At 37.8% G+C, this 25,333-nt stretch overlaps 1 protein-coding gene and 1 long non-coding RNA gene across 3 annotated transcripts; both read left to right on the forward strand.

The window, feature by feature from the left end:
* On the forward strand, positions 1 to 25,088 carry pex12 (peroxisomal biogenesis factor 12). Its single transcript, XM_088007993.1, has 5 exons — positions 1 to 148; positions 4,249 to 4,386; positions 18,249 to 18,376; positions 18,455 to 18,990; positions 24,436 to 25,088. The coding sequence occupies exons 1-5, from the start codon at positions 118 to 120 to the stop codon at positions 24,824 to 24,826; spliced, it is 1,224 nt and encodes a 407-aa protein (XP_087864119.1). The 5' UTR covers positions 1 to 117; the 3' UTR covers positions 24,827 to 25,088.
* On the forward strand, positions 11,853 to 17,104 carry LOC106923454 (uncharacterized). 2 transcript variants are annotated; one of them, XR_015764048.1, is made up of 5 exons: positions 11,853 to 14,657; positions 14,958 to 15,115; positions 15,298 to 15,435; positions 15,554 to 15,659; positions 15,750 to 17,104. It is a non-coding gene; the product is annotated as an uncharacterized LOC106923454 (long non-coding RNA). The 2 variants fall into 2 exon arrangements; XR_015764047.1 differs by having other exon boundaries at positions 11,853 to 15,115.
* Positions 25,089 to 25,333: the final 245 nt, after the last annotated feature.

The following is a 25,333-nucleotide window of genomic DNA, read 5'->3' on the forward strand; positions in this document are numbered from 1 at the left end:
AGCGCAGGAAATACGGCGGCCATCTTGGAGCGGTATACCCTCCTACTTTGCTCAATCAAAACAGCAGAAGATACCTCAGCACTGAGGGATATTGTTGTTCTGGTCGATGGATTACTGATGCGAGGGCTCCACAGACAAAATTTCACACGTAAGATGGACATATTATTGTGTATATATTGTGATTAGAATATTACTTTACTGTATTTATGTCCACCGGCGAGATACCAGCTAATATTAGCTACAGTGCTTGGTGTAATACGGGTTCAGCCCCGCTATGAAGGCTAACTGAGATTCTGTACATCTAAAAAAATTAATTATTCTCTAACATTGACTTAGATTATCTGACACAAGAGCCTATATTAGAAATGAAACAATATAGCACATATTATAAAACTTATATTATGTGTTATAACATTCACCGGCAAAGTTTACACAGGTGGTAAAGACTATTTATATTCTTTCACTCTGTCAAAAGTAAGATACATCCTAAATCTTCCGTTTTTGTTTTGAAAATTTCCTAAAGACACGATGTGAGGAAGAAGAGGGAGAAATCTATAAAGAGAGACGGATTCACTGCAGCACGGATGAATCTCACACACACACACACACACACACACACACACACACACACACACATATATATATATATATATATATATATATATATATATATATATATATATATATATATATATATATATAAAATTCAGTATTAATCATTATTTATTTGTGCCATTATTAATCTTTATTTATTAGTGTTTGTATAGTTATATAAAATATGTATTGATATTACTAAATAATTTATTAAATAAATTATGAATGGCTGTGTGCTTTGTAATATGCTCTTCATACATCAATATCAGAATATTCCATTCCTATTCTATTGTTATAGCCACTAAGCATATTTAAATGATGAACTATGTATTAAAAACATACTTAAAAAATACAATTGTTTATTAATGTTGCTTTGATAGATGTTTGAATATGGTTTACAGTAACAAAAAAGCGTGTTATGATCGATTAAATGCGCTGATACGTCATTGTGCTGCTAAACACATAAAGCTGAGTGGAGCGGTGTACCGCTCCAAGATGGCCGCCCTAAATCTCATCAGCGACAAAAGGCGAGAGCGGTCCATGAGGCGTCTATCCTTATATTATATCTATGGTCACAAGCATAGAAGTGCCACTGTTTTCGGGGCTAGCTGTCAGTGTTGCCACTGGCTTCGGCAAATGGACTACATATCCCATGATGCTTTATAACTAGTAGAAGAAGAACTTGAAGACAGACGAAGAAGAAATAATTTTGTAGGGATTTTTTCGCAGAAAGACTTATGTAAATAGTTCGAATATCATTATGTATGATTCGTTCATCCTATTTATTCACTAAAGTTCATCCGAATAATCCAGCTGACTCCTTTCGACTTTGAATTAATCAAATACACAGCAGGTATCAGGGATGCCATTGGTTTCGGCACCTTTGCAACAGCTGAGTCTGGCTTCCGCTAGAGATGCCGTTAGGTGTCCAGGATGTTTCAGAGCTGTCACAATTGGTGCCGATGTTTTGGGGGATGGCAATGCCAGTTTTTGGAAAATATATTGCTTATATTGCCCGTTTATAATTTTTTTTCCAGTGGTAATTGTATTGGGTTAATTATCCGTTTAAGACCTTGAATATTTCTGACTTAATTTAATTGAAGGAAGATGGCCAAAGTAATTGAATCTACCACTAAGTGTCACTGTTACAGTGGAACCTGTTGAACCCCGTTGGGTTGCCAGATGAGACTTTGGCCAAGATGGAAATACGCAGTAGTTGTGTAAAACATATATTGTAGAAATTAATAGTTTGAAAAAAAAAAGTTTAAACATAATGAAATATTATAATTTATCATGGAGGAATAATATGTTTTTGATCCTGATGTAGTAAATTCACACGTTGACTAAACATAAATTTTACAGAAGACTTCAAATTATTTCAGAGAGGGATTTTACAAAGATTTTAGTTCTTGGCTATTGAAAACTTAAATCATATGTTATTGCTGTTTAAAGTATTTACATACAATGGCTAATAAATATTGAGAAATCAATTACTATGCATATACTTTGTGACAAACTTTAAAACATGTCGAAACATATCTGCCAATTAAAATAATATGTAAACGGCACAATTTTTATTTAAAAAAGCATTTGCATCTTAAGTATAACCCAAAGTAATTTTTATTTCCAAAAATATGTAACAATCTTGTTCTTAATGCTGCTTAGGATTCACACATTGTCAAAGTTTTTGAGGTGTACATACTTTGTGTTTTGACTTACATCAGTGTAAAAAATTTGAAGGTGGTTTAACTTGAAAGTGAAAGTCCTCCTGCTGCCTTGAAAATGCTGTTGAAATGCATTTTGTAGCTCAGATTTTATTCATTGTCTCATCTTTGAATAAGAAAACTTTAAAGACAATGTCCAGAACCAGAAACAAACATGGAGAAGCAACCTTCATTTATGCCGCACAAATCTGGAATGAACGTCGCAATTAATGAAAAATAGCAGATATAAAATATATTAAATAATAAGTAATAACTCTTTAAAACTGGTTAACAGGCATTTTTGGAAAATTATGATAACATGTTTTCCAAAAACTTTGCATTATCTTAAAAAAAAACTCTGAAAGTTATAGTGGCTACATGGTCTATTACTTTCTTGGGAACTTATGATGCATGGTTCATAAGTTGGGAGCATGGTTCCACTGTCATGGAACCATGCTGAACATAATGTCACTCTGGAATTGTCAATATATCATGTTGCCACTGTAATATGAACTAATAAGTCAATATTAGTGAACTTACCCAGTTTAATAATCAATAGCATTATATTAAGGTAATTGTATGAAAATAATTATAATCCGGAACTGACAGGAGCTTGTCAGCACTGACATACCATGGCCACCTAGTGTCAGTTGTAGTGACACCTAGTGGTAGCTATTATCAGCTGTCGCAGAAGAGGTCCCATCTGACATGCATTCAGTGCACGTGTTGTCTTTCTCTAAGTCGGAACACCGGCTGTATATTTAAATATGTATGAGAATTATGTTTTAATTAAGATATATTTTATTTCTATTTGTTTGAACTAAAGTTATTCATATACTACATTCTATCTGAAGAAGATAGAATGAGGTCACAGCAGCCCGTGGCACCCATGGCCACTTGTGCCACCTTACTTGTGCCACCTTTCCCGGTAGTAAGGTGGCACCGGAAAAGGTGGCACAGCAGCCCATGGCCATGGGTGCCTCATTCTATCTGTTTCAGATAGAATGTAGCATATGAATAACTTTAGTTCAAACAAATATAAGTAAGTGGCCACCTTACTCGGTAGGAAGGTGGCACAAGTGGCACCTTACCCGGAAGCCCGTGGCACAAGTGGCACCTTACGACAGCTGTCAACATGTTTTCACTGAGGCTCTTTATTGGAAACTGAAATTTGAGACTGTATCCAAAATAGACCAGAGTATATTTGCTTTTTTGAGGGAACACTACACTTAAGAGGAAATGCAATACGTTGTGCCAGATCCACCGGTGTTTTCTTGAATTATAAATTCATTCATATTAAATCTGACACAGAAGCTGTCACCAAATAATATTCTATTCGTATTCTATTGTTTTCCCCACAAAGCATATTTAAATATGCTGAACTATGTATAACACAATTAAAAAATACTTTAAAAATACAATTGTTTATAAATGTAGCTGCTTGTATAAGGTTTCCAATAACAAAACAGCGTGTTATGAAAGATTAAATCCGCAAATACGTCATTGTGCCTGCCAAACGTATAACGCTGAGTGGAGAGGTCGACCACTCTAAGATGGTCGTCCTAAATCTTGTCAGCGACAATAGGTGAGAGCAGTCCGTGAGGCGTGGGAGGTGCCAGTATGAGGTTGTGGCAACCCTTGGAAGGTGCCGAAGACAGTGGCAACACTCACAGCTAGCCCTGAAAACAGTGGCACTTGTGACGCATAATGGCAGGTGTCAGCGGAAGTGCCAGTATGAGGTGCCGAAGTCAGTGACAACACTGACAGCTAGCCCCGAAAATAGTGGCAGCTGTGACACCTGCCACCGGAAGTGCCACGGTAGGCGCGGTGTCATGACTTGCGCCTGCTGTTTCTCAAGTTTACACAGGTGGTAAAGACTATTATTTATGTGTAATTCTTTCACTCTGTCAAAAGTAAGATGGCTCCTAAATCTTCTGTTTTTGTTTTGAAGGTTTCATAAAGACACGATGTGAGGAAGGAGAGGGAGATATCTTTAAAGAGAGACGGATTCACTGCAGCACGGATGAATCTCTCATCGGATTTTGGACTCAATCTCAGCTGCTGAATCATTCTGGAAAACAGCCGACGGGTAATATATATATTATTAGGCTGTACATGTTTATATATATCTATGCATATAAACATGTATCTAATATGTATTATTCAGTATTAATCATTATTAATCTGTGTCATTATTAATCATTATTTATTTGTCTTTGTATATTAATATAAATATGTATTGATATTACTAAATTTATTAAATAAATTATGAAATGCTGTGTGGTTTGTAAAATGCTCATCATACATCAATATCAGAATATTCTATTCCTATTCTATGGTTTTCCCCACTAAGCGTATTTAAATATGCTGAACTATGTATCAGTGCAATTAAAAAATACTTAAAAAATACAATTGTTTATAAATGTAGCTTTGACAGACGTTTGAATATGGTTTCCAGTAACAAAAAAACGTGTTATGATCGATTAAATCCCCTGATATGTCTGTCATTGTGCCTGCTAGACATACAACGCTGTGTGGAGTGGTCGACCCTTCCAAGATGGCCACCCTAAATCTCGTCAGCGACAATAGGCGAGAGCGGTCCATGAGGCATCTATTCTTATATTATGTCTATGGTTGCCGCCAAGTACATGTCGCTGCAGCAAACAGAAAGGGACGGGGGACCACTGTCAGTCTTATACCTTATTTGAAATTGGGACCGTTGCACTCCGGAAGTGAAGGGGGCGCTATTTCCTATATTATCCGCGGCATTTCGTTTTTAATTTCTTTTGAAATTTGTGATATATCTATTTTTAAGAAGGATTTTCACTCTCAGTATGTTTTTGAACTTCTCTCTCTTATTTACTTAAGCGCAGCTCACAGTTTTTAACAAATTCTGTAGTTTTTGGCGTACTTCTAAATCTGCTCCTGAGTCGCATTTTTTCGGGATCTACTGCTGCCTCTAGTGGCGTGGGGGTGGTAACACAACTAATCTAATTACATTACTAAATCAAAATACCACAAAGTCTTTATTATTTATTATTAATTCTGGCATTACTGGAACAGTAAAAGATAAATTCCTCACAAAAGAACATACCTTTTCATTTTCTTAAGGAAGTAGAGCTAATTAAATGAGATAAACAAGAACTGAAAGTGATTCCAGTTTTAATTGATGGCCAACCTGTTGAAACCGTGGCAAATTTTAAATACCTCAGGTAATTCCTGGACAGTCAGCTCAACTTTGCTGAAAACACTGACTATATCTTTAAGAACTGTTCTCAGAGACTCAACCTGTGAGGGATTTAAACCCCTCCCTAACAGGTGTTGTTTTTGTACTTCTATATTCTAAGTTATCTGGTAAATGTATTTCTTGTTTGGAGGAAGTAACTTGCTTTATTTAATATTTTTGTTTTAATCATTCTCTCTCCTCTTTGAGGTCACTTGGTCATGTGTTGCCATGGAAGCATGCGCATGAGCAGCGCTGACAAGAACCTGGTGTTTTCAATCAGCTTCACTAGGGAAATTCATTGAGAAGGAGGGGAGATGTTTTTGGTTTTTGTTGGGCCCAGATTGTTTTTCTTTTAGTTTTGAAGTTGTTAGTGTTAGTGTAATTATGTAAATATTTTTCTACACAGCAAATCCAGGAGGCCCAGATTAACACTGTCAGATTTCATCTAAACACTTTTAAAGTGTCTATATGGGTCCACACCAGAAAGTGTTAATTTAACTCTTTTTGGAGAGTTAGTACTTTAACTCTTATAAAGTGTCAAATATAAAATCTGCTGGAGTTAATAATTTAACACTTACTAACACTAATTCAGTGTTAGATCTTAATATTAACTCTCACAGAGTACTTCTTTAACTTCTTAAGTTATTTGTAATTAATATTAAATAGGTATTTTATTGCTTTGAACTTTTAATTTTTTTTTGAAAATAAGCATTTAATAAAGAGGCAATGATTTTCTCAAATGCATTTATTTCAAAACGTGCACCATAATTACAAAACATATTACAACGTGGAATAATGTGCGTGTTTCACATGTCGCTTTCATTCACATATTACTTATTAAAAGGTCTAACATATCAGCTGTGCAATGCAAAATGCAGTATGCTTAATACATTTTTCTTCAATACTATATGCATGAAATTGTTCAAAGTACAAGGTGGAGAAAGTAAAGCCTGTATCAATGCATGCAGTTCATGTAATATGATAGAGTACATTTTCTTTTAACAGGTAGATTACCAGATATGTACATTACATAACAGACCAACCTGATATTCAGATCCATCATTTCTTATCCAGTTTATGTTTCTGTTGATAAGAGAAAGTTCCTCTCTGCACTCCACCAGAGAGATGTCCACTCACTAACAGATTGTCTTCAGGTTGTTGGGCTGTTCGTGTAGTTTGCCCGGAGACGCCAACATGCTCCTCTACTGCATTAGACTGTCTGTGTCGGTCTCTGGATCATGGCAAACAAAAAACATAACAATGAGGAATGGAACGAAGGAATACATTTTTTTCTACAACTCTAACAACAAGCCTCAATTACAGAGATGTAGGGTTTCAGTGATATTAATACTTACATAATAATTTCTGGTGCTTGAATCTTCGAAGAATTCTTGGAAGGATCAGGAGGGGGAGGTTAGGCTGAGACTGGAGATTCATCCTCAACCAACTGGTTCTAATATATACAAAAAGGCAATAAAAGGATTAAAACATGCTGCAAAACGTATATAAGAAGAAACGACAGCGGGAATAATGCTTTCAACGTGAAAAAGCCTTTTACATTTTTTCAAAGGAAAAAAATCGATCAGAAAGGTTGATAAATCTGACCAATATGCATGTAAACGTTCAACATCATGAAAAAACATACACCAGATTATTACGGATCTGTTCAAGTTAGCCAGTAATTTGACTGAATCTTCACTGGCTTGATTTTTTTCCAACAAATACTCTGCTAACATTCGGCATGCTAAGCTAAAAATGCTAACACTGAGCCGTGTGGCCAGGGGCGCAACTACATATTATTCAGGTGGATGCGAAACATAAATCCTCCCCCCCTTCCCCCTCCGAGACGAAGACACGTGAAAGGTAAAACTTGCTACATTTACATGTGCGCAGCCGAGGTGTTGAGGGGATCCATTTTGGTGGCCTTAGGATCATATCTCTGCTTTTTGCAGATGATGTGGTCCTGTTGGCTTCATCAGAACGTGATCTGCAGCTCTCGCTGGAGCGGTTCGTGGCCGAGTGTGAAGCGGCCGGGATGAGAATCAGTGCCTCCAAATCCGAGGCCATGGTCTTGAGCCGGAAAAGGGTAGAGTGCCTTCTCCAGGTCAGAGGGGTCGTCCTGCCTCAAGTGGAGGAGTTTAAGTGTTTGGGGATCTTGTTCACGAATGGGGGAAGAGGGGAGCGGGAGATCGACAGGCGGATTGTCTGCCGTGAAGCGGGTGCTGTACCGATCAGTCGTGGTGAAGAGAGAGCTGAGTCAAAAAGTGAAGCTTTCGATTTACCGGTCGATCTACGTTCCCACCCTCATCTATGGTCATGAGCTTTGGGTCATGACCAAAAGAACGAGATCGCGGATACAAGCGGCCGAAATGGGTTTCCTCTGGAGGGTGGCTGGGCTCTCCCTTAGAGATGGGGTGAGAAGCTCGGTCATCCGGGAGGGACTCAGAGTAGAGCCGCTGCTCCTCCACGTCGAGAGGAGCCAGTTGAAGTGGCTCGGGCATCTGGTAAGGATGCCTCCTGGACGCCTCCCTGGTGAGGTGGTCCGGGCACGTCCCACCGGGAGGAGGCCCCGGGGAAGACCCAGGACACGCTGGAGGAACTATGTCTCTCGGCTGGTCTGGGAACGCCTTGGGGTTCCCCGGAGGAGCTGGAAGAAGTGGCTGGGGAGAGGGAAGTCTGGGCCTCCCTTCTGAAGCTGCTGCCCCCGCGACCCGACCCCGGATAAGCGGAAGAAAATGGATGGATGGATGGATGTGCGCGAAGTGAAGGAGCGTAAGGGCGCGGTGAAGTGTATGCGATGGCATCATCGGGGCGCCGCCCCCTCCAGACGGGGTTTTGACGCCCCCTCTGGTGCAGCGCCCCTATGCGTTGCATGTGCTGCGTACCCACTTTTTGCACCACTGCGTGTGGCAAACATGACGTCTATCATACAGGTTGAGCACAACTCAAAATAATAGTTATAAACCATCTCAGAAAAAAATGACTTACCAAGCGTGGTAAACACCTCAGACAGATGGAAAGTAAATAGTCCTGAAATGACTTGGCTTCTGTCGCTTTGCTTCGGTGGGAATCTGTGATTCTGGGGGTGGAGTCTGAATTAGCTCCTTCAGTGTTATAGCCGCTGTAGGAGTTCAGAGTTAAGAAGTCAAGAGTTACTGATTCCATTTTAACACCTCTAGATTTGATACGGAAACACTTTGTTTTAACACTGGATTTTAACTACTAATAATATACACCCCAGAGTTACATAAACAGAATGGGACTCTATAAGTGTAAAATTAACTCTGCTTTTGCACAAAGTCTACTAACATCAAAACATTTAACACTTTTGAATTTGCTGTGTAGGAATATAGTTTAGTACAAATGTGACTTTTTTTCTATCTGGAAATGTAAATGTTGTCTCTACCCCTTAATTAGTCCTGGTAGGAGTCAATCCTTTAAAAGCCAGGTGGTTTAGAGCAGAGGGAGACTCTCCCTCCTGTGGGTTGAATTCATGTCATGCTGCGATGCTGGAGTGAAATGTTTCTTAAGAACTACATAAAGGAAAAAAATTCAGAGCTCTACAATTTCTAGATCTTGTCTGATTTTTTTATTGCAAACCAACACTACCTTTTAAGAAGACCTAGTGATCTAGGGGTTACCCAGTTTGAGGTTGTTAAAATGTTAAAACTTAACATTCTAACTTGAGTTTCAACTCAAGTTAAAAGAACATTTTAACTCAAGTTTTAACTTTTCATCTCCTCGGCTGGTTTGGTCACTTGAACTGCAGATTAACAGACAATCTTTTAAGAATACTTTGAACGGCAAGAAATATTTTAGCAGAGAGCATCCATCCTTGTTTTTTGTCAGTTTGAACCTCTGAGCTCATGAAGGCGTTACTTTGTTCCTCTGGCAACTAAGAACATCTATTAGAAGTTATTTATTGGCAGTGCAATAATTATTCCTAACCAAACTAAATTATGTCATTTAATTAGCTCTACATTCTTAAGAAAATAGAAAAAAAATATGTTGCTTTATAAGATATTTTATCTTTTACTGGCAAACGATAAACTATCGAAATTAATTATTTACTATTAATGCCGAAATTAATAGTAAATAATAAAGACGTTGTGGTATTCTGATTTAGTAATGTAATTAGATTACTTGTGTTACCACCCCCACGCCACTAGAGGCAGTAGCAAGCCTGAAAAGATGCAACAAAGGAATAGATTTAGAAGTACACCGAAAGCTACAGAATAGACACTTTTCACAGTGACGTCAGACAATGGCCGCCATAACTCAAAACTGGGTATCTTTACTTCCGGTGTGATTTTGCCTTGGGAACCAAGCTGAAAAATTCCCGCATTCTCATAATCTTAAGGATATAATAAAAGGTAAGTTTAATAATAACAGCATTTAAGTGTTAGATAGCTGTTATTAATCATTGTAAATTCACCATTCTCTAACTGTGTATAAAATAAACAGCCCCCGATCGGAGAGTAAACCACCTAGCAGCAGCTTTAGCCACATTTAGGAAAAAATATACTCTCTGTCAGCGCTGTAACGTTTAGAGGTTCACTTTCTATGTTTTATAAAACAGTGTTTACGTGTTAGATAACCGTTATTAGTCATTGTCAATTCACCATTCTCCAACCAGCCTCCGATCATGAGTAAACCAGCTAGCAGCAGCTTTAGCCACAGTTAGGAAACATATACACCTCCGCCTGTCAGTGATGTAACGTTTGGAGGTTCATTTTCTGTATTAATGGAAAGTAAAGGACAGCTTCCAACAACGTTGTTTAGAATAGTATTTTAAATAGTCTGGGGCTGATTATGTATCTCTGCTCATTTCCAAGCTCAAATGAGCAACTTCACGTTCAAACACAAGTTCCCCAAAAAACGCGACCGGTGAATCATTATTTTTTATGAGTTTAGAAAAAACAAGACAAAAGCCACAAATAACAGTTGGGCTTGACGACATTTGTGTTTTTCCAGCAACAAAATGCGCATCTCCATGCACTGTTCATGTTTCTGTCGCTGCTGTCACAGAGTCTCTCCCAAAGACGCACAGAAGGAATAAAAATAAATACAAAAGAAAATATTAATGCGCAGTGACTGGGATAAATAACTTTAATCTGATTACTGGATTTGAAATACGAGCTCGTTAGATTATTCGTTACCGAAAAAGTGGTCCGATTAGAGGAAGGCATTACAAAGCAGCGGCGGCACCGGACATCTCTGCTTATAACAAACAAACCCCTATTTTATGGGATGAGTGGCAACTCCAGTCTATAATTTAAGAATCTGATCAAGATTAGAGCCTAAAACGTTATAGTTCAAAAACAGTAAAAAGTTCTGGTTAAGGAACAGTTATGTCACGTAGTTAGCTTGCTAACAAAATTCACTAATGCTAAGCTAACGGTTATGCAAAACAAACATACCTACCTTCATAGTCAAACAGGTTTTGTTCGGTGAAGAATTTCTAGCCTTTGTCTAATTTAGATTTTATTGTCAGAGAAAATTGGTTTGCAAATCGTGATCTATCTTCAAATCTTATTTTAGGCAAATGTTTTAGAGACTGTGTAAACTCCATGCTCCGGTGTTCTGTCTGATCAACATATGCTGTCAGACATATATATATATATATATATATATATATATATATATATATATATATATATATATATATATATATATATGAGATAGACAACTTTATCATTACTTACTATGTACACCGGAACTAAGGATACACAGCTTCGAGCCAAAACGGAAGTTGTGTGACGTCATGTGAAAAGGGTCTATTCGTTAAAAACTGTGAGCTGCGCTGAAGTAAGTAAAAGATTAAAGTTCAAATACATTCTGAGAGTGAAACTCCTTCCTAAAGGTGAAATATATATGGATATATCACAGATATAAAAAGAAAATAAAAACGGAAGACCGCGGATAATATAGGAAATACCGCCCCCTTCACTTCCCATTTCCAAATAAGGTATGAGACTGACAGCGGTCCGTCCCCGCCCCTTTCTGTTTGCTGCAGCGAAGTCCTTCTCGTTGCCGCCGGCAGTAATTTCTCTACTGTGAGCTGGAGCTACAGGAAAAGCTCAGCGAAGAAGAATCTGTGTGCTGTGTGAAGAAGTGGTGTCTGCTGTAACTTTGGTCAGTAAGGATTTTTGGTTGCAAACTACAAAGTAACTCAACCCTGGAGAACGAAACACCATGTTTGCGTTCTTATTGTGAGGTCTCACTCACCTCGAGCTCTTGATAAATCACCGCGTGATACTGATGTGGTATGAAGACACGTCAGTGACGCTGCTCTGCTGCTTACAGGAACAACAACAGCAAAGGTGGGTTTATGTGGCTGACTCAGAGAGCTTTCTGTTTTCTATTTTAAATAGATGATTGGAGACATCCTCACAGCTGAAGAGTTCAACTAAGCTGTACGTGCTCCACTACGTTATGAATGTAGTGGAATTGTTAAAAAAAAATATATTCAGACACTTGCTAAATTTAAATTGATTTTATTGCAAACTCAAAGTCTATGGTAATTTTACAGTATCGTAATTTAAAAAAATAAATAAATATAAAAGTACATTTAAAAAGTACACAAGAGACCACTCGCCATTCAGGAGGCAATCCAGTGGCGGAGCCAGAGGGGGGCCGGGGGTTCAGTGTCCCCCTGTCATCTGATTGGCAGTGGCCCCGTCTGATGATTGACATGTAACAGCACCAGGTCATTCCTGTACATTATTTGGAATCATTCTAAGCCAACCTAATATCTAAAGAAGAAAAACAATAATAAATATATGAAAAGAAAATGTATAAAACTTTATATAAGTCCATGTGATGACATATATAAATAGATTTATATCAGGCGCGACACCAGCCTCCTTTATACTTGTACTCATAAAAACAAGCTGACATTGATGTCCTGGATGTTTCAGTTGTGCTGCGCTGTGGTGCAACTCAAAGGCTAAAGCACTTCATACCTGGTGATGGTAAAACACCAATAAGTTATTTGCTGATCCTCTGCAAAAAAAAAAAAAAAGAGGGACCGACAATGTTCATAGTTTGGAGCAGAGTTAGGGTTTTTCGTTGTCCGTCAATTATATTTCCAATTTGTAGTAATCAAACGAAACATTTAGTATTTCTCTGCGAGAACGTTTTTGAAATCAGGTAACATTTCACCAAATGACGTGATTAGAAGACAGCAGAACTCTGATCGTTTCCTGATCCCGCACTCACTTCTCTCGGCGGGAGAAAAACCCCGCAGAAGTGGATCAGCTGCGCTAGACGCTCCAAAGCCTCTGGTCCGTTAAAGCGTCCAGATCAGAGGTGATTCTCTGACAGATATTATTCTTAGTATGATTAATAATGAGCTCCGCGATGTTCTCTGTTCTCTGTGCGTAAAGTTGAAACTTCCTGTGCACCAAGTGTCAGCTGCGCTTTATCACAGTCTGGACACGAAACCAGCGGACTGCTCTCTGTTCTTATCAAGACGAGGGTGAGGAGGAAATCTGACATATTACTTAATTTAAGTTTTTATTGGTTTTGTTTTTAAAACACCATTAACGTGTAACCATATATTGTATATTTGGCGTTTGTCAACTCGTGTGATTAATTGGAGCGTAACGGTGGAACATATGCGCATTTATTGTCCAGCGCACTTCGCTTGTTTCTGTCTAACGGACAACTGCGCTTTAATTTCTTTCCTTCCTCAACAGTCAGCTTTTAAACTACAATAAGTAGATCACATTCTCTTTAGATTTTCTTTGTGTGCTGCAAACTCATTAAATGTAAACTCATTAGAAGCCCGGTCAGGCAAATAATTCTGGTCCCACCCGGACTATTTTTACCTGTCAAATTACCTGTCAAAACATATTAACATAGACTATTTAGCCGCATTTTTTTGCGGTTTAGTTAATATTCACCTAACTGAATCCAGATCCCATCACACATAAAGCAGATAAATGCATCTAACTTTTTCTCGGTAGTCAAACCACTGACTGAGGCCCCATAACTTATAATAAATCAAATTAAGTGACTCCACCTAAATTACCAGCACTTCACCTGCTGGGGTTTGAAGCACAGCTTCACAAATTCTTCCTGGTCGCATCTGCAGAGAAGTCTGCGCTGGTTCATCGACAGTTGGATCTGTCTGATCCAAACCGAACAATTGAACTCTGCAAGTTTTTTTTTTTTTTTTTTTACCCTGCCCATGTGAAAAAAGTATACTTTAGTATTTTTCAAGCATACTTAAATTTGTGAAAGTACACTCTAAGTATACTAACTATTAAGTGTACTACCTATAAGTATATCTGAAATATACTAAAAGTATACTTGTACCAATTTCAAAATTAGAACTTTAAACACACTTAAATATAATTGTACCAAAATACACTTTTAATATATTAAATAAAAGTATACTTTAAGTGAACAAAATATATATTTGCCCAAATGTAAATATACACTTTCTCAAGTATATTTAAAATATATTTTGTGTATATTTAAAAATATATGCTCAAAATAGAATTTCTTAAAATTCACTTAACACTACTTTAGATTATTAATTTCAGTATGTTTTATATTACATCTCAGTGTAAATTTTAGGCTAATAAAGTATGCCTTTTTTTAACTTCATTTAACCAGGTGAACCCGGTTGAGATCCAGATCTCATTTTCAAGAGGGACCTGGGCAGAAGTCTGCAACACGCAGCAACCCGATTCCAAAATAAAACAAATTAATACATATTCAGAAGTATGTCTTTTAGGCTTCTTTAAAGTGTGTTTAATGTAATATGTAGGCATACTTTTTAAGTACCTAAAAAGTATTCATTTTAAGGGCCTTAATAATCTTTTACTATTTATTACAATTGCATACAATAAAAAAATTATAATAATGATGTAATTTTTAAGAAAAAAACTTGAACGCAGGGAAGATAACAGACGCTGTTCAAATTCTCCATTTTTACTCGGATAATATTGCCTTCAAAGCAGAGAGGGCCTTGACAATAGTTACTAATTTTGGTAAATTCAAGCTGGTGACGTCCTAGTCCGAGTTAGACGACAACACAACGGGACAACAACCGATGGAAATGAAATGTGTGTCACAAAAGGAGCCCGGAGGGACGAAGGCTGCTAACGTGTTGCTAGCTGGCGGTAAGTTTGCTTATTAATTATCTTCGTTTAATTATAAACAGTGCAGTAATGATGTATAACTTACGTTGGTTTCATAAATAATTAGTTTATAAATTTTATTGTGACTTGTATGATTATTACTATAGCAATCATTCAGCTTCATGTTATAACTGCATGGAGGCTGTTTGTTGCGACTTATACTTTTATTCATAAACTTAATCTGGTTTTAATTAAGCTCCATAAGACAAAGAGACTTTGATATTGTGAGGTTGTTGTTCTAACTAGTTCATCAATGTTTTTATCTTCAACATATGTTTGCAGAATAACTAAGCAAATGAAGATGAAAGAGGAAGCCAGAGAGATCAGGTGTTAGGAAACACCTGATCTTTCCTGTCTCAGAAGAAGCTCTGACTCCACCAGAGCTGGTTGGCTCAGAGCCAACCAGCTCTGAGGATGAACCTTCATATTGTCTTCATGATGTAAGTTTGTTTTTGTTTTTTTAATGAGGAGCTAGCTACATTTTCAACAACAAAAATGGGTGTGTTACCAACACCAAATGCTTAATAAACATGATTTGATTTAAAGATAACTGAACAGAATTTGTTCTCCTTGTTAATCTAACATTTCTCTTTCATACATTTTATTCATTGTTGGCTTTCAGGGCCCTGTGATGGACTGGTGACCTGTCCAGGGTGAATCCTGCCTCTCATGTGATGGCTGCTGGAGATGGGCACCACCAGCCCCCCTCACCACCCTGCAAGGATCAGTGTGTTCAGATCATGGATGGAAAGATTTTAAGGTAGTTTGTCTTCTTAATTCCACACTTAAAACAGCTTCATAGTTAATGACAACATCAACTGACTATGACATTGCTAAGTATTTTTTTCTACTTCTTTTTCTACTTCTAACATAAACAGGCAAAGAAGAGACCCAGAAATGTTTTTCCAACCCAGGCATCCGGTCCCAATCATCATCAGTTCTCATGATGTCACATACATGGCGAGTACACAATGTCTTAAAATTGTAAGTATTATTTTTTTATTTGCCATTTTTCTGTTCTCTTTAAATACAAATGCTTTCTTTGTTTAATTGCTCTATTGTTCTTTTTTGTAGGATTCTGTAAGGTGCAGTGAACGGGAATGTTCTGTCGTTGATCCTCACTGTCATTTTTTATTGTCACACTTAAATTTTCATGTTCATTGTGTTCACTTTAGATGTGTAAACTGATAATTTATGTAAAGTTCATAAAGTTGTGAGTAAAATTGGACAATTTTAAAATGTTGGTAATAAAACAAAATATTTGAATTACCTTGGGCATCTTGTGTAATTAATCTTTCCACGTAATTGTAGCCTAAAACAATGTAAGTAGTGTAGTTATGCATGTAATGTACTAAGTATGAATCAAGACTTGTGAGTAATTAAAATTGTACTTTATTAGCAATAGCAGTAAATCAAAAATGAAAATTAAGTGTAATTTAAATACATTACTTATATATTAGTAGTATATTTAAAATATATTAAAAGTATATTTTTAATATAATTCTATGACAGAATTGGTACACTCAATATAAAATGAAGCTGTTGAATATTACATTTAAAAGTATACTTTAAGTATACTAAGTACAACTTGAAGTTGTTCCAAAAAAGTATGGTGAAGTATACTAAGTATACTAAAAGTTGTAATTTTATACAACTTAAGTACTACTAAAGTATACTAAGTACAAAATTAGTTGTTCCAGAATAGTACAGTTTAAGTACATCAATCAAAGTATGCTAAAGTATGTTAAAATTTGGTATACTAAAGCATACTTTTTTTTTATTTGGTTGTGCGCGGTTCGGGGGTGCGTTTTTGCCAGGATTTTTTATTTTTATTTATTTATTTATTTATTTTTGCGTGGTTTTGCTTCTCCGAAACAGACAGATGTTACATCTGCCGAACTCCTTCTGGGTGCGGGAGGGTAACATCTTCACCTCCATTTGTTAAAACTGCAGGGCGAGTTAAGTTTAATTCTTCGCAGTGGCGGAGCCGCGTCTGCATTGGTTGTGCGGCGCACTGCGCATGGATCTAATTAATTTATGCACCTTTATTTATTTCATCAAAATAAACTGCTGGCTCCTCTGTTTATACAATAAATGGATTAAAACAACGTTGCATCCTCTTTAGTTTTCTCTGTTCTGTACTGGAGACTGGAGTTAAAGGCGCCATTTCAACTAAAAGTTTGCAATGAGCTTCCTAACCAAGGTGTCCTGTCCATCACTTTTCAATACGCTGTCAGCTCCCGGTCAGAAAGACGCATTTAGATCAGTGTCCATGAGATGATATTCAGAAAGGATTTTTTTTGTTGATTGATTTTAGTTGCCTCTGCGATGAACTCTTTGCGTAAAGTCTGTCATGTCTCCATGTGAACCAGTCAAAGGTGTTAATTATAACCTGTCAAATGACAGAGGGGCTTAAAAGAATAACAAAATATTCAGTTTGGTTATATTTTTAAATTATATATATATATATATATATATATATATATATATATATATATATATATATATATATATATATAAGGTGCAGTGATATATATATATATAATATATATCGATTAGATAGATAAATACATGTGCACACACACATTTTAAATTTTGCCCCCCCAGAGGTAGTCCTGGCCCCCTTTTGCCCCCCCCCCCCAACTTTAAAAGTCTAGCTCTGCCACTGAGGCAATCATACCAACGTTTCCAAAAAACAGATGAGTATCTTACTGCCCTATATTTAACTTTAGTCAACAACAGGATAATACTATACACTGCTGTTGCTAGTCTGAAGGAACTGAGTGAGGATGGGCAGGGAAGAGGTGCTCAGCTTATACACTGCAGTACCCAGGAGGAGCAGGCTGGTGGGTTGCATTTTACTAAAAGTAGATATCGAAATCAAGTGTCAAAGTAAAATAAGAAAAAAAATCTTTATTGGCATTACAGCAATGAAACTTGTCTCACAGTTGCTGAGTGTTTGAGGTTTGAACGCTTCTTGCCATCACAGTATTCTTCAATTTGTTCCATATTGGTAAAATTAAAGGATTACTTTTAATTCTTACTCAACTATACAGAGGACTCCATGTTTCAGGTTTTCCACATTTACTTATATTTAGCCAAGTGTTTTAACAGGTGAGTTACATATGGGAAAATAAATCTGGCTTTATTTTATATCTCATTGCTACAAATAAATATCAGAAAACTGTTCATAGATGAAGACTATGATCACAAACACAACCACCAGTCTGCAACCAAATACTGTAAAACAGAAACTGCTCAGTCCTGTTAAGTTCAGGACTAAATTTGATTGAAATTTTGTGTTTGAGGCCCCAAAGGAACACTCTGCAAACCTCCATGAACCAAAAGAACAATGCAGAGGAAACTGGCTCAGATTTCCTCCACAATGTGTGAAACACTGAAGTTGTGAAGTTGCACAGAAAGCCAGTTCTTTGTTTTCACCACGACTGAACATGGGTCCATGGCAAACAGAAGGCATCATTTTTGGGTGACTAGTGGGTATAGAAATAACTCTTCTGTTTAATTCTTAGACATTTTATCAGATAAATGAGGTGACAGATTTGTCTCTTGCAGAAGGCATGGCGGAGGCTGGAGCCCACCTGACCTCCACGGTTGTTAATGAGCAGCCATCCATCTTTGAAGTGCTGGCCCAGGAGTCTCTGATGGAGGCTGTCAGACCTGCTCTGAGACATGCAGTCAAGGTGAGGCTTCCTGTTGGTAGATACCAGCCCATATGAAGCTTTCCTTTTCTTCTTACCCTGCTCCTCCAACTGTCTCAGGTCCTGACTGAATCCAACCCATCCCACTTTGGACTCATTTGGAAATGCTTTGATGAGCTCTACCTGCTGCTGGATGTCCTCCTGCAGAACCACTTCCTGTCCCAGTGCAGCGCCTCCTTCTCTGAGAACTTCTATGGACTCAAGAGGGTCTCAGGTGGGCGGCGCCTTCCTGCTCGCCTGGGCTTGCACAAGAGTTCCCATTGGTGGTCCCTGCTGCTCTTGTGCCTGGTGCCATACCTGCGGGCCAAGCTGGAGGTGATGCTGGCCCGGCAGAGAGAGGAGGAAGACTTCTCCATCAGGCTGCCACAGACCAGGAAACAGAGGTTGTACCGAACGGCGGTGGCAGCATACCCGTATGTCAGCTCAGCCTGGCAGTCCTGGATCTTCTGCCAGCAATTGCTTTTTGTTTTCGGAGTCAGCAGGACACACAGTCCCCTGCTGTGGCTGGCCAATGTCAGACTGGCACGGCTCACCACACAAGACCTCAGAGATTCACAGTGGAAAACCAGCTGCAGTCCCAGGCCGGCCAATGGGAGGTTGGTGAACTCTTTAGGGTTTTCAGGATTAGGGCTGGCTATTATGGAGATTGAATTTTATTTTAATATTTTGAGGTACAGTTGTGATAACAATAAAAATTATGATAAACTATTACTTCTATTTTAGGTCTCTGTATGCCTGGCACTCTATGGCACAGCATTCATAGCACTAAAAACACAAACATTGGAAAAACATTCCCATTTTAACCATTCTTCTTCAGGACACTACCTACTGAAAGAAGTGTGATGTATATCACTAAATTGCTTTTAATCATATAAATCTACTGACATTTATTTAAGTCCTGTGGAAGAAACAGTGGAGAAAGTAGTAAAAAATAACACTTACCCTAATACTGTCAGTTTTCTTTTCTATTTAACATTTTCAATTGAAATCTATTGAGAAACAATAAATCAGAACTCTTTTATAATACACCACAAATGATAATACAATAAACGCCCACCTATACAGGAGGGAAAGGGCATGTATGCAGCTGGCAGTGGAAGGGAATTTTTCACACAACAAATACAAACTTGAAAAAAGTCAGAATACAGAAATTTACAGAGGGATTCCTTCACATTCTGGGAAAGAACTGAACCATTAAACAAGTATCATTGTTTGAAGAAGTATAGCAAATGTTTTTTATTTTCAGAAAAAGGGTACACTAGCAGTTCTCAACGTGGGCGGTACCCCAGGGGGCTTTCAGAGGACGGCAGGGGGCGCTGGCGGACATTTTTACAAAAGGTGGGCGCTGGGATGCCTTTGGGGGGCGTTTGGTCGAAGGTAAACTTTACACCTTAAATGGACAACAATGCCAGTTTAGACTTTGAGCAACTTGGTAAAACTGTTGCTCTGTTGAAACTGTTGATTTAATGTGTAACATTAAATCATGCTTGGCTGCAACTGTATCGATGGCAGCTCTTCTTCTATTCAGTGTTTGTTAGCTTCTGTTAGCTTCTTGGCGCAGCTCCGTTCTCCTGCTACTGGTAGCTAAAATCACGATACCCTCACTTTGTATCCCTCTGAAAAATGAACCCATTTAAATAAAGAAATCCCTCCACGATAGAGAGCGTTCATTTTATAGCGTTAACACCTGAGCTGTAAGTGGTCTGGTATGAAACTGGGCGTGATAGAACAACACAGCACTTTTAAATTTCAATAATCAGAATACCGAAATTGTTTCCGTTGTTTTAAAAGGTTTATGTCAGTCTGCCTTTTCCCCATCGATACGTTTCCCGACCGCCCTGCACCTTAGAGGGTTAAAAAAAATATAATAATAACCGACGCGCACATTGCGCAAAACTCTGAAACAGGAGAAGCGGGACATGAAACGGAGCGACGAACTAGATGTGAATTATGGCATAAAAACAGAGAATCCGACGTTGAACAGTGAAAAATCAACACATGATGTGAAACATGACGATTAGGCGGCGCAGCAGGTGATGAGTGAAGATTAATGATGGTCAATAAATGATAAAATAAATTAGCAACATGAAAGAAACTAAAGTGGACATAGCAATAAACCAATTCCAAAGCATATATATATATATATATATATATATATTTAGTTTTTTTAATTTATTTTTGTCATAGTACCCCCAAGAATTTAAAACTACTTTCACCCCTGGCCCTAATTCTTGGTCAGGGGTGCCCAAACTTTTTGAGAGCAAGAAATACTTTTTCTCTCACCAGGGACCTGAGATCTACCTCAAATGTCAAATTTATTTATATAGCACTTTACAACAGGTATAAAACTGCACCAAAGTGCTGTACAAAAACAACAACACAAATGACAAAACAGAACACACGTCAATTAAATGCCAAAGAGTAAAAATGAGTTTTAAGAAGCGATTTAAAATGATCCAGGCTGTGGGCAGATCTAATCTGGAAAGGTAAGTTATTCCATAAAACAGGAGCAGCAACAGAAAAAGCTCGATCTCCTTTCCTCTTAAGTCTAGTTCGAGGAACTGTAAGTAATAACTGATTATTTGATCTTAAAGTTCTGGACACAGACTGGAAATTTAAAAGGTCCCGAAGATAAGGGGGGGCTAACCCATTTAAAACTTTAAAAGTTAACAAAAGAATCTTAAAATCTATTCGATAAAAGACAGGCAGCCAGTGTAAGGATGCCAGAGTTGGCCTTATATGGTCATGCTTCCTGGTTCCTGTGAGAAGCCGTGCTGCTGAGTTCTGGATCATTTGAAGTCGCTGAATCTGTGATTTATCCATCCCTCTATATAAAGAGTTGCAGTAATCCAGACGAGTTGTTATGAAGGCATGGATGAGTCCATCAAAGTCCTTGAAACAGAAGTAAGATTTAACTTTTGCTAAAAGCCGAAGGTGGTTGAAACTCGATTTAACGACGGAACTAACTTGTTTATCTAGTTTTAAAGAGCTGTCAAAAGTGAAACCAAGATTCCTAGCAGAGATCTGATATGACCGAGCTAAAGAACCAAGAATCTGATCTGGATTTGTAGTCTGAAGTTTCTGACCAAATAATAGAACTTGAGTTCTTGCTTTCATTGAGGTGAAGAAAGTTTTTTTCCATCTATAATTTAACTTCAGCTAAACAGTTTAGCAACAGCTGAAGAGAATAATTTGTACCATTTTGCAATTTAAGGGGCAAATAAATCTGGATGTCATCTGCAAAGCAATGAAAGGAAATATTAAATTTTTGGGAAATCTTACCAAGAGGCAGTAAATACAAGATAAACAAAATGGGCCCTAAAATTGACCCTTGGGGAACACCATACTTTAAAGGTTTAGCCCCAGAACAAGATTGGTCCAGATGAACAGAAAAGGTTCTGTTTTCTAAGTAAGATTTAAACCATTCGAATACAGAGCCTCGCAGGCCAACACAGTGTTTTAATCTATGTAAGAGAATCTGATGAGTGTCAAATGCAGAGCTCAAATCTAGAGGTAAAACTGCAATGTTGCCTGAATCAACTGTTAAGAGGAGATCATTATACACTCGGAGCAAAGCAGATTCAGTGCTATGAGCAACTTTAAACCCAGACTGAAACTTCTCAGTTATATTATTATCTTTTAAAAACATTTCAAGCTGAATAAAAACTAATTTCTCAAGAATTTTAGATAAAAAAGGCAATTTAGAAATGGGCCTGAAATTTGCTAGGTCACTGGGGTCTAGATTGGATTTTTTAAGAAGAGGTTTGACCACAGCATGTTTAAGAGTAGATGGGACACAACCTGACTGCAATGAGGTATTTATCACCGTAAGAATATAGCTGCCAAAAATCAGAAAAATGTCTTTTATCAGACGAGTAGGAAGACAGTCCAATGGATTATTTGAAGGCCGCAAATGCTTAATAACCAAAGTCAGTTCATCTATAGAAACTGTCTGAAAATGCTCTAGAATAGCTGCGCATTGTGGCATTCCATGGGAATCTAAATCTACCAGCTTATTCAAGCCTCTAAGAGCTTCAATCTTTTCTATAAAGAACATAGAAAAAGCCTCACAACGTTCAACAGAACCTAAAGGACTAGATATAATCGAGGGATTGACAATCCTATCCAGGACATTAAAAAGGACTTGCGGCCTATGCCTATTTGAAGCTACAAAAGTAATAAAATATTTCTATTTTGCTAATTTGACAGCATTCTGATAATTAAACTGTCTTTCAAAATTTCAAAGGAAACCTGCAGTTTATCTTTTTTCCACCTCCTCTCAGTGCGCCTACAATCTTGTCTAAGCGCTTAAGTGGTTTCATTAAGCCACGGCTCCAAAACTTTCTTTCTTGTACTTGATTTAATTTTCAAAGGAGCTACAGTATTTAGAGCATTCAAACAGACGTTGTTAAAATTTGTAATAAGAGTTTCAATATCAAGGTTATCAGTAGGGAATGTAGTAGGAGCTAAGATTGCATTCAGTTGAAGAGCAGTATCAGAGTTAATGGTACGACAAAGTAAAGGTTTAGCATTGCGTGTAACCACAGAAGGTGAAATCTTAATAGAGAATAAGACAGGGAAATGATCTGAAATACAATCTGAAAGATTTCAATGATATCCAAACAAAGCCCGTGTGTTAACACCAAATCCAGAGTATGGCCCTACCTCATGACACAAAGACATAAAAATCGCAAATTAAACTCTATTGACTTATTTTATATGCGAATATGCATCAGCTATAGCAGAAATAAAACCCAACGCAGTTCCTTCCTCAGTGAGATTCTGACACTGGGAGCAGCTTACTGGTTTCTCAGTCAGAAGCTGGTTGCAAACCTGATGCCAGCAGGTGTCAGTCAGTCATGGTAGATCTGAAATTTGGTTTGATGACATCAGTATGAGAAACTACAGACTGATAGGAGGAACCAAAGAGCCCAGTAAAGGCAAATCTTCTGAATTCGGGATATAATTAATTTAGTTTCACATAATTACCCATTTGTTTGTTAAACAAATGAAATATATTTGTCCTATTTGATGTTTGTTGTGACGTATACTCACAAACGAGGTCATTAGTCCAATTTTGTCGTTAATTGAATGTTCAGAAACTACAGCAGGTGTGATGAGCCACAGCAAAGGTAAACAAAGGTAAAACAACCCGAACAGACGATCAACTCAAAACCACTCCTACCTTTTTACTCTCTGTCTCTTTGTCGTTTAAGCACACCCGTTGCCGTGCCAACCGCCTGCATCCCGCAAGCCGAGCAAGGATTACATTAAAAACACAACATTCAGTCCGTTACAATATCATGTTTCCAGGTTTGATATTTATTTCTCGATTATTAATAAGCCTCTCATGAACACAGCGGTGGTTGAGTAGCTAATTTAAACTCCTGCTCTGCTCGTCAGTCGGTTTTTGAGTCCCCTTAATTTTTTCTCTTTTTTTTTTGTTAATGGGACTGAAAGGCACTGAATTGCGCAACACCTTGTTGAAACAATAACTACTGAGATTATTCATTTTAACATGTTTTGTTGATTTTTTTATAATTCTTTTTTAATGAAGCTACAAACGTTTAGGATCTTAGTGAATATTTTTGATAAGCCCGTCAGAAGAGGAAGGGCTGGTCTCAGCGTCCTGGCGGCGTTCAGATGGTCATCTACCGAGATCGACTCAAAACCTTCCTGGATAAACGTATTGGGCACCCCTGTCTTAGATAAAGTGATAGTGTACTGGAAACCCTGGAAATGGACCTAAGTAGCATCAGTTTCAGTGTTCAAAGGGAACAGTGCAAAACAAACATGTTCTGCTGCTTCAGGGCCGTTTGTGAGGAAAAGGTCACGTTTTTATATTATTGGTACCCGAGGAAACGGAGCTTCAGGAATTTCTTTAGCACTTATTTGTATTCGTTATATATAAAAAAAAAAAAAAAGATCCTGCTTCTAGATTTTCTGATGAATGCAACTTGAACATAATGTGTATATCTGAGTGGAGAACCTCTGTTCTCCATTCAGATATACACATCATGCTGTTGTTCCTGTGGTTTCAGACTGATGCAGAGAGCATGGTGGCTCATGTCTCGGGCAGCGCAGGGTGTGGCCGTCTCCCTCTCCACCTCCCTGTCTCTGGGCGTCTTCTTCATGCAGTTCCTGGAGTGGTGGTATTCCTCGGAAAACCAGAGCACAGTTAAAACCATCACTTCCCTGCCTGCACCTCCTCCCCCGCTCCATCTGCAGGAGGATGTCCAACCAGCAGCAGACGAGAAGAACTGCCCACTGTGCCGAAAGCTCCGGGCCAACTCCACGGTGCTGTCCACATCTGGCTTTGTCTTCTGTTACCGCTGCATTTACACTTATGTGAAGGCTAATCACTGCTGCCCACTCACTGGATTCCCCACAGAACTGCAACACCTCATCAAGATCTATGAGTCCGAGAGTTAAAAGTTCTCTGGAGGTCATTTCAGATGTTTCCCATCTTTTGGAGAAATGTGACCTTACTGTTTGCCGCATTCCTGTGCAACAGCTCTTTGTGAAGAGTGAAAATGTTATTTCACTTTTGTGTGCAAAAGTTGATTTTAAAGTTGATAAATTCTGATCTGATTCAGATTTTAATGGCTTACACTCAGTCTTTGTAGTTATTAAATCAGTAAAAATACTATATATAATTGTGCTGCTAATAAAACCTTTCCTGCCTCAGCTTCTATTTAGACCTCAGAAGAGTAATAGAAATCAAAATTAAGTTGATGGGTGTTAAAAAAATTTTAATATCGATTTATTCACTCAACTTTCCATGTAGTTTTTAACAATTATGGTAATTTAATTTAGTTTATTCACAGCCAATGTGAATTGTTGTAACTTACTTTTTTTTAACCCCTTAACTGTCATCACCAAAAAAACACTGGAAAGTTGAGCCATATCAGTTGCTGCATAATTTACATACTTTACTGA

This window comes from Poecilia mexicana, unplaced genomic scaffold, assembly GCF_051168715.1.
Source record: "Poecilia mexicana isolate PSO_F unplaced genomic scaffold, ASM5116871v1 scaffold_8, whole genome shotgun sequence".
Lineage (NCBI taxonomy): Eukaryota > Metazoa > Chordata > Actinopteri > Cyprinodontiformes > Poeciliidae > Poecilia > Poecilia mexicana.

Bases quoted from the DNA above. Each gene is read 5' to 3' on its own strand.
- pex12 (XM_088007993.1), top strand. From the start codon at position 118: ATGCGAGGGCTCCACAGACAAAATTTCACAC. The intron at 18,377-18,454 runs GTGAGGCTTCCT...CAACTGTCTCAG, and splicing joins CTCTGAGACATGCAGTCAAG to GTCCTGACTGAATCCAACCC. The intron at 18,991-24,435 runs GTTGGTGAACTC...CTGTGGTTTCAG, and splicing joins CCCAGGCCGGCCAATGGGAG to ACTGATGCAGAGAGCATGGT.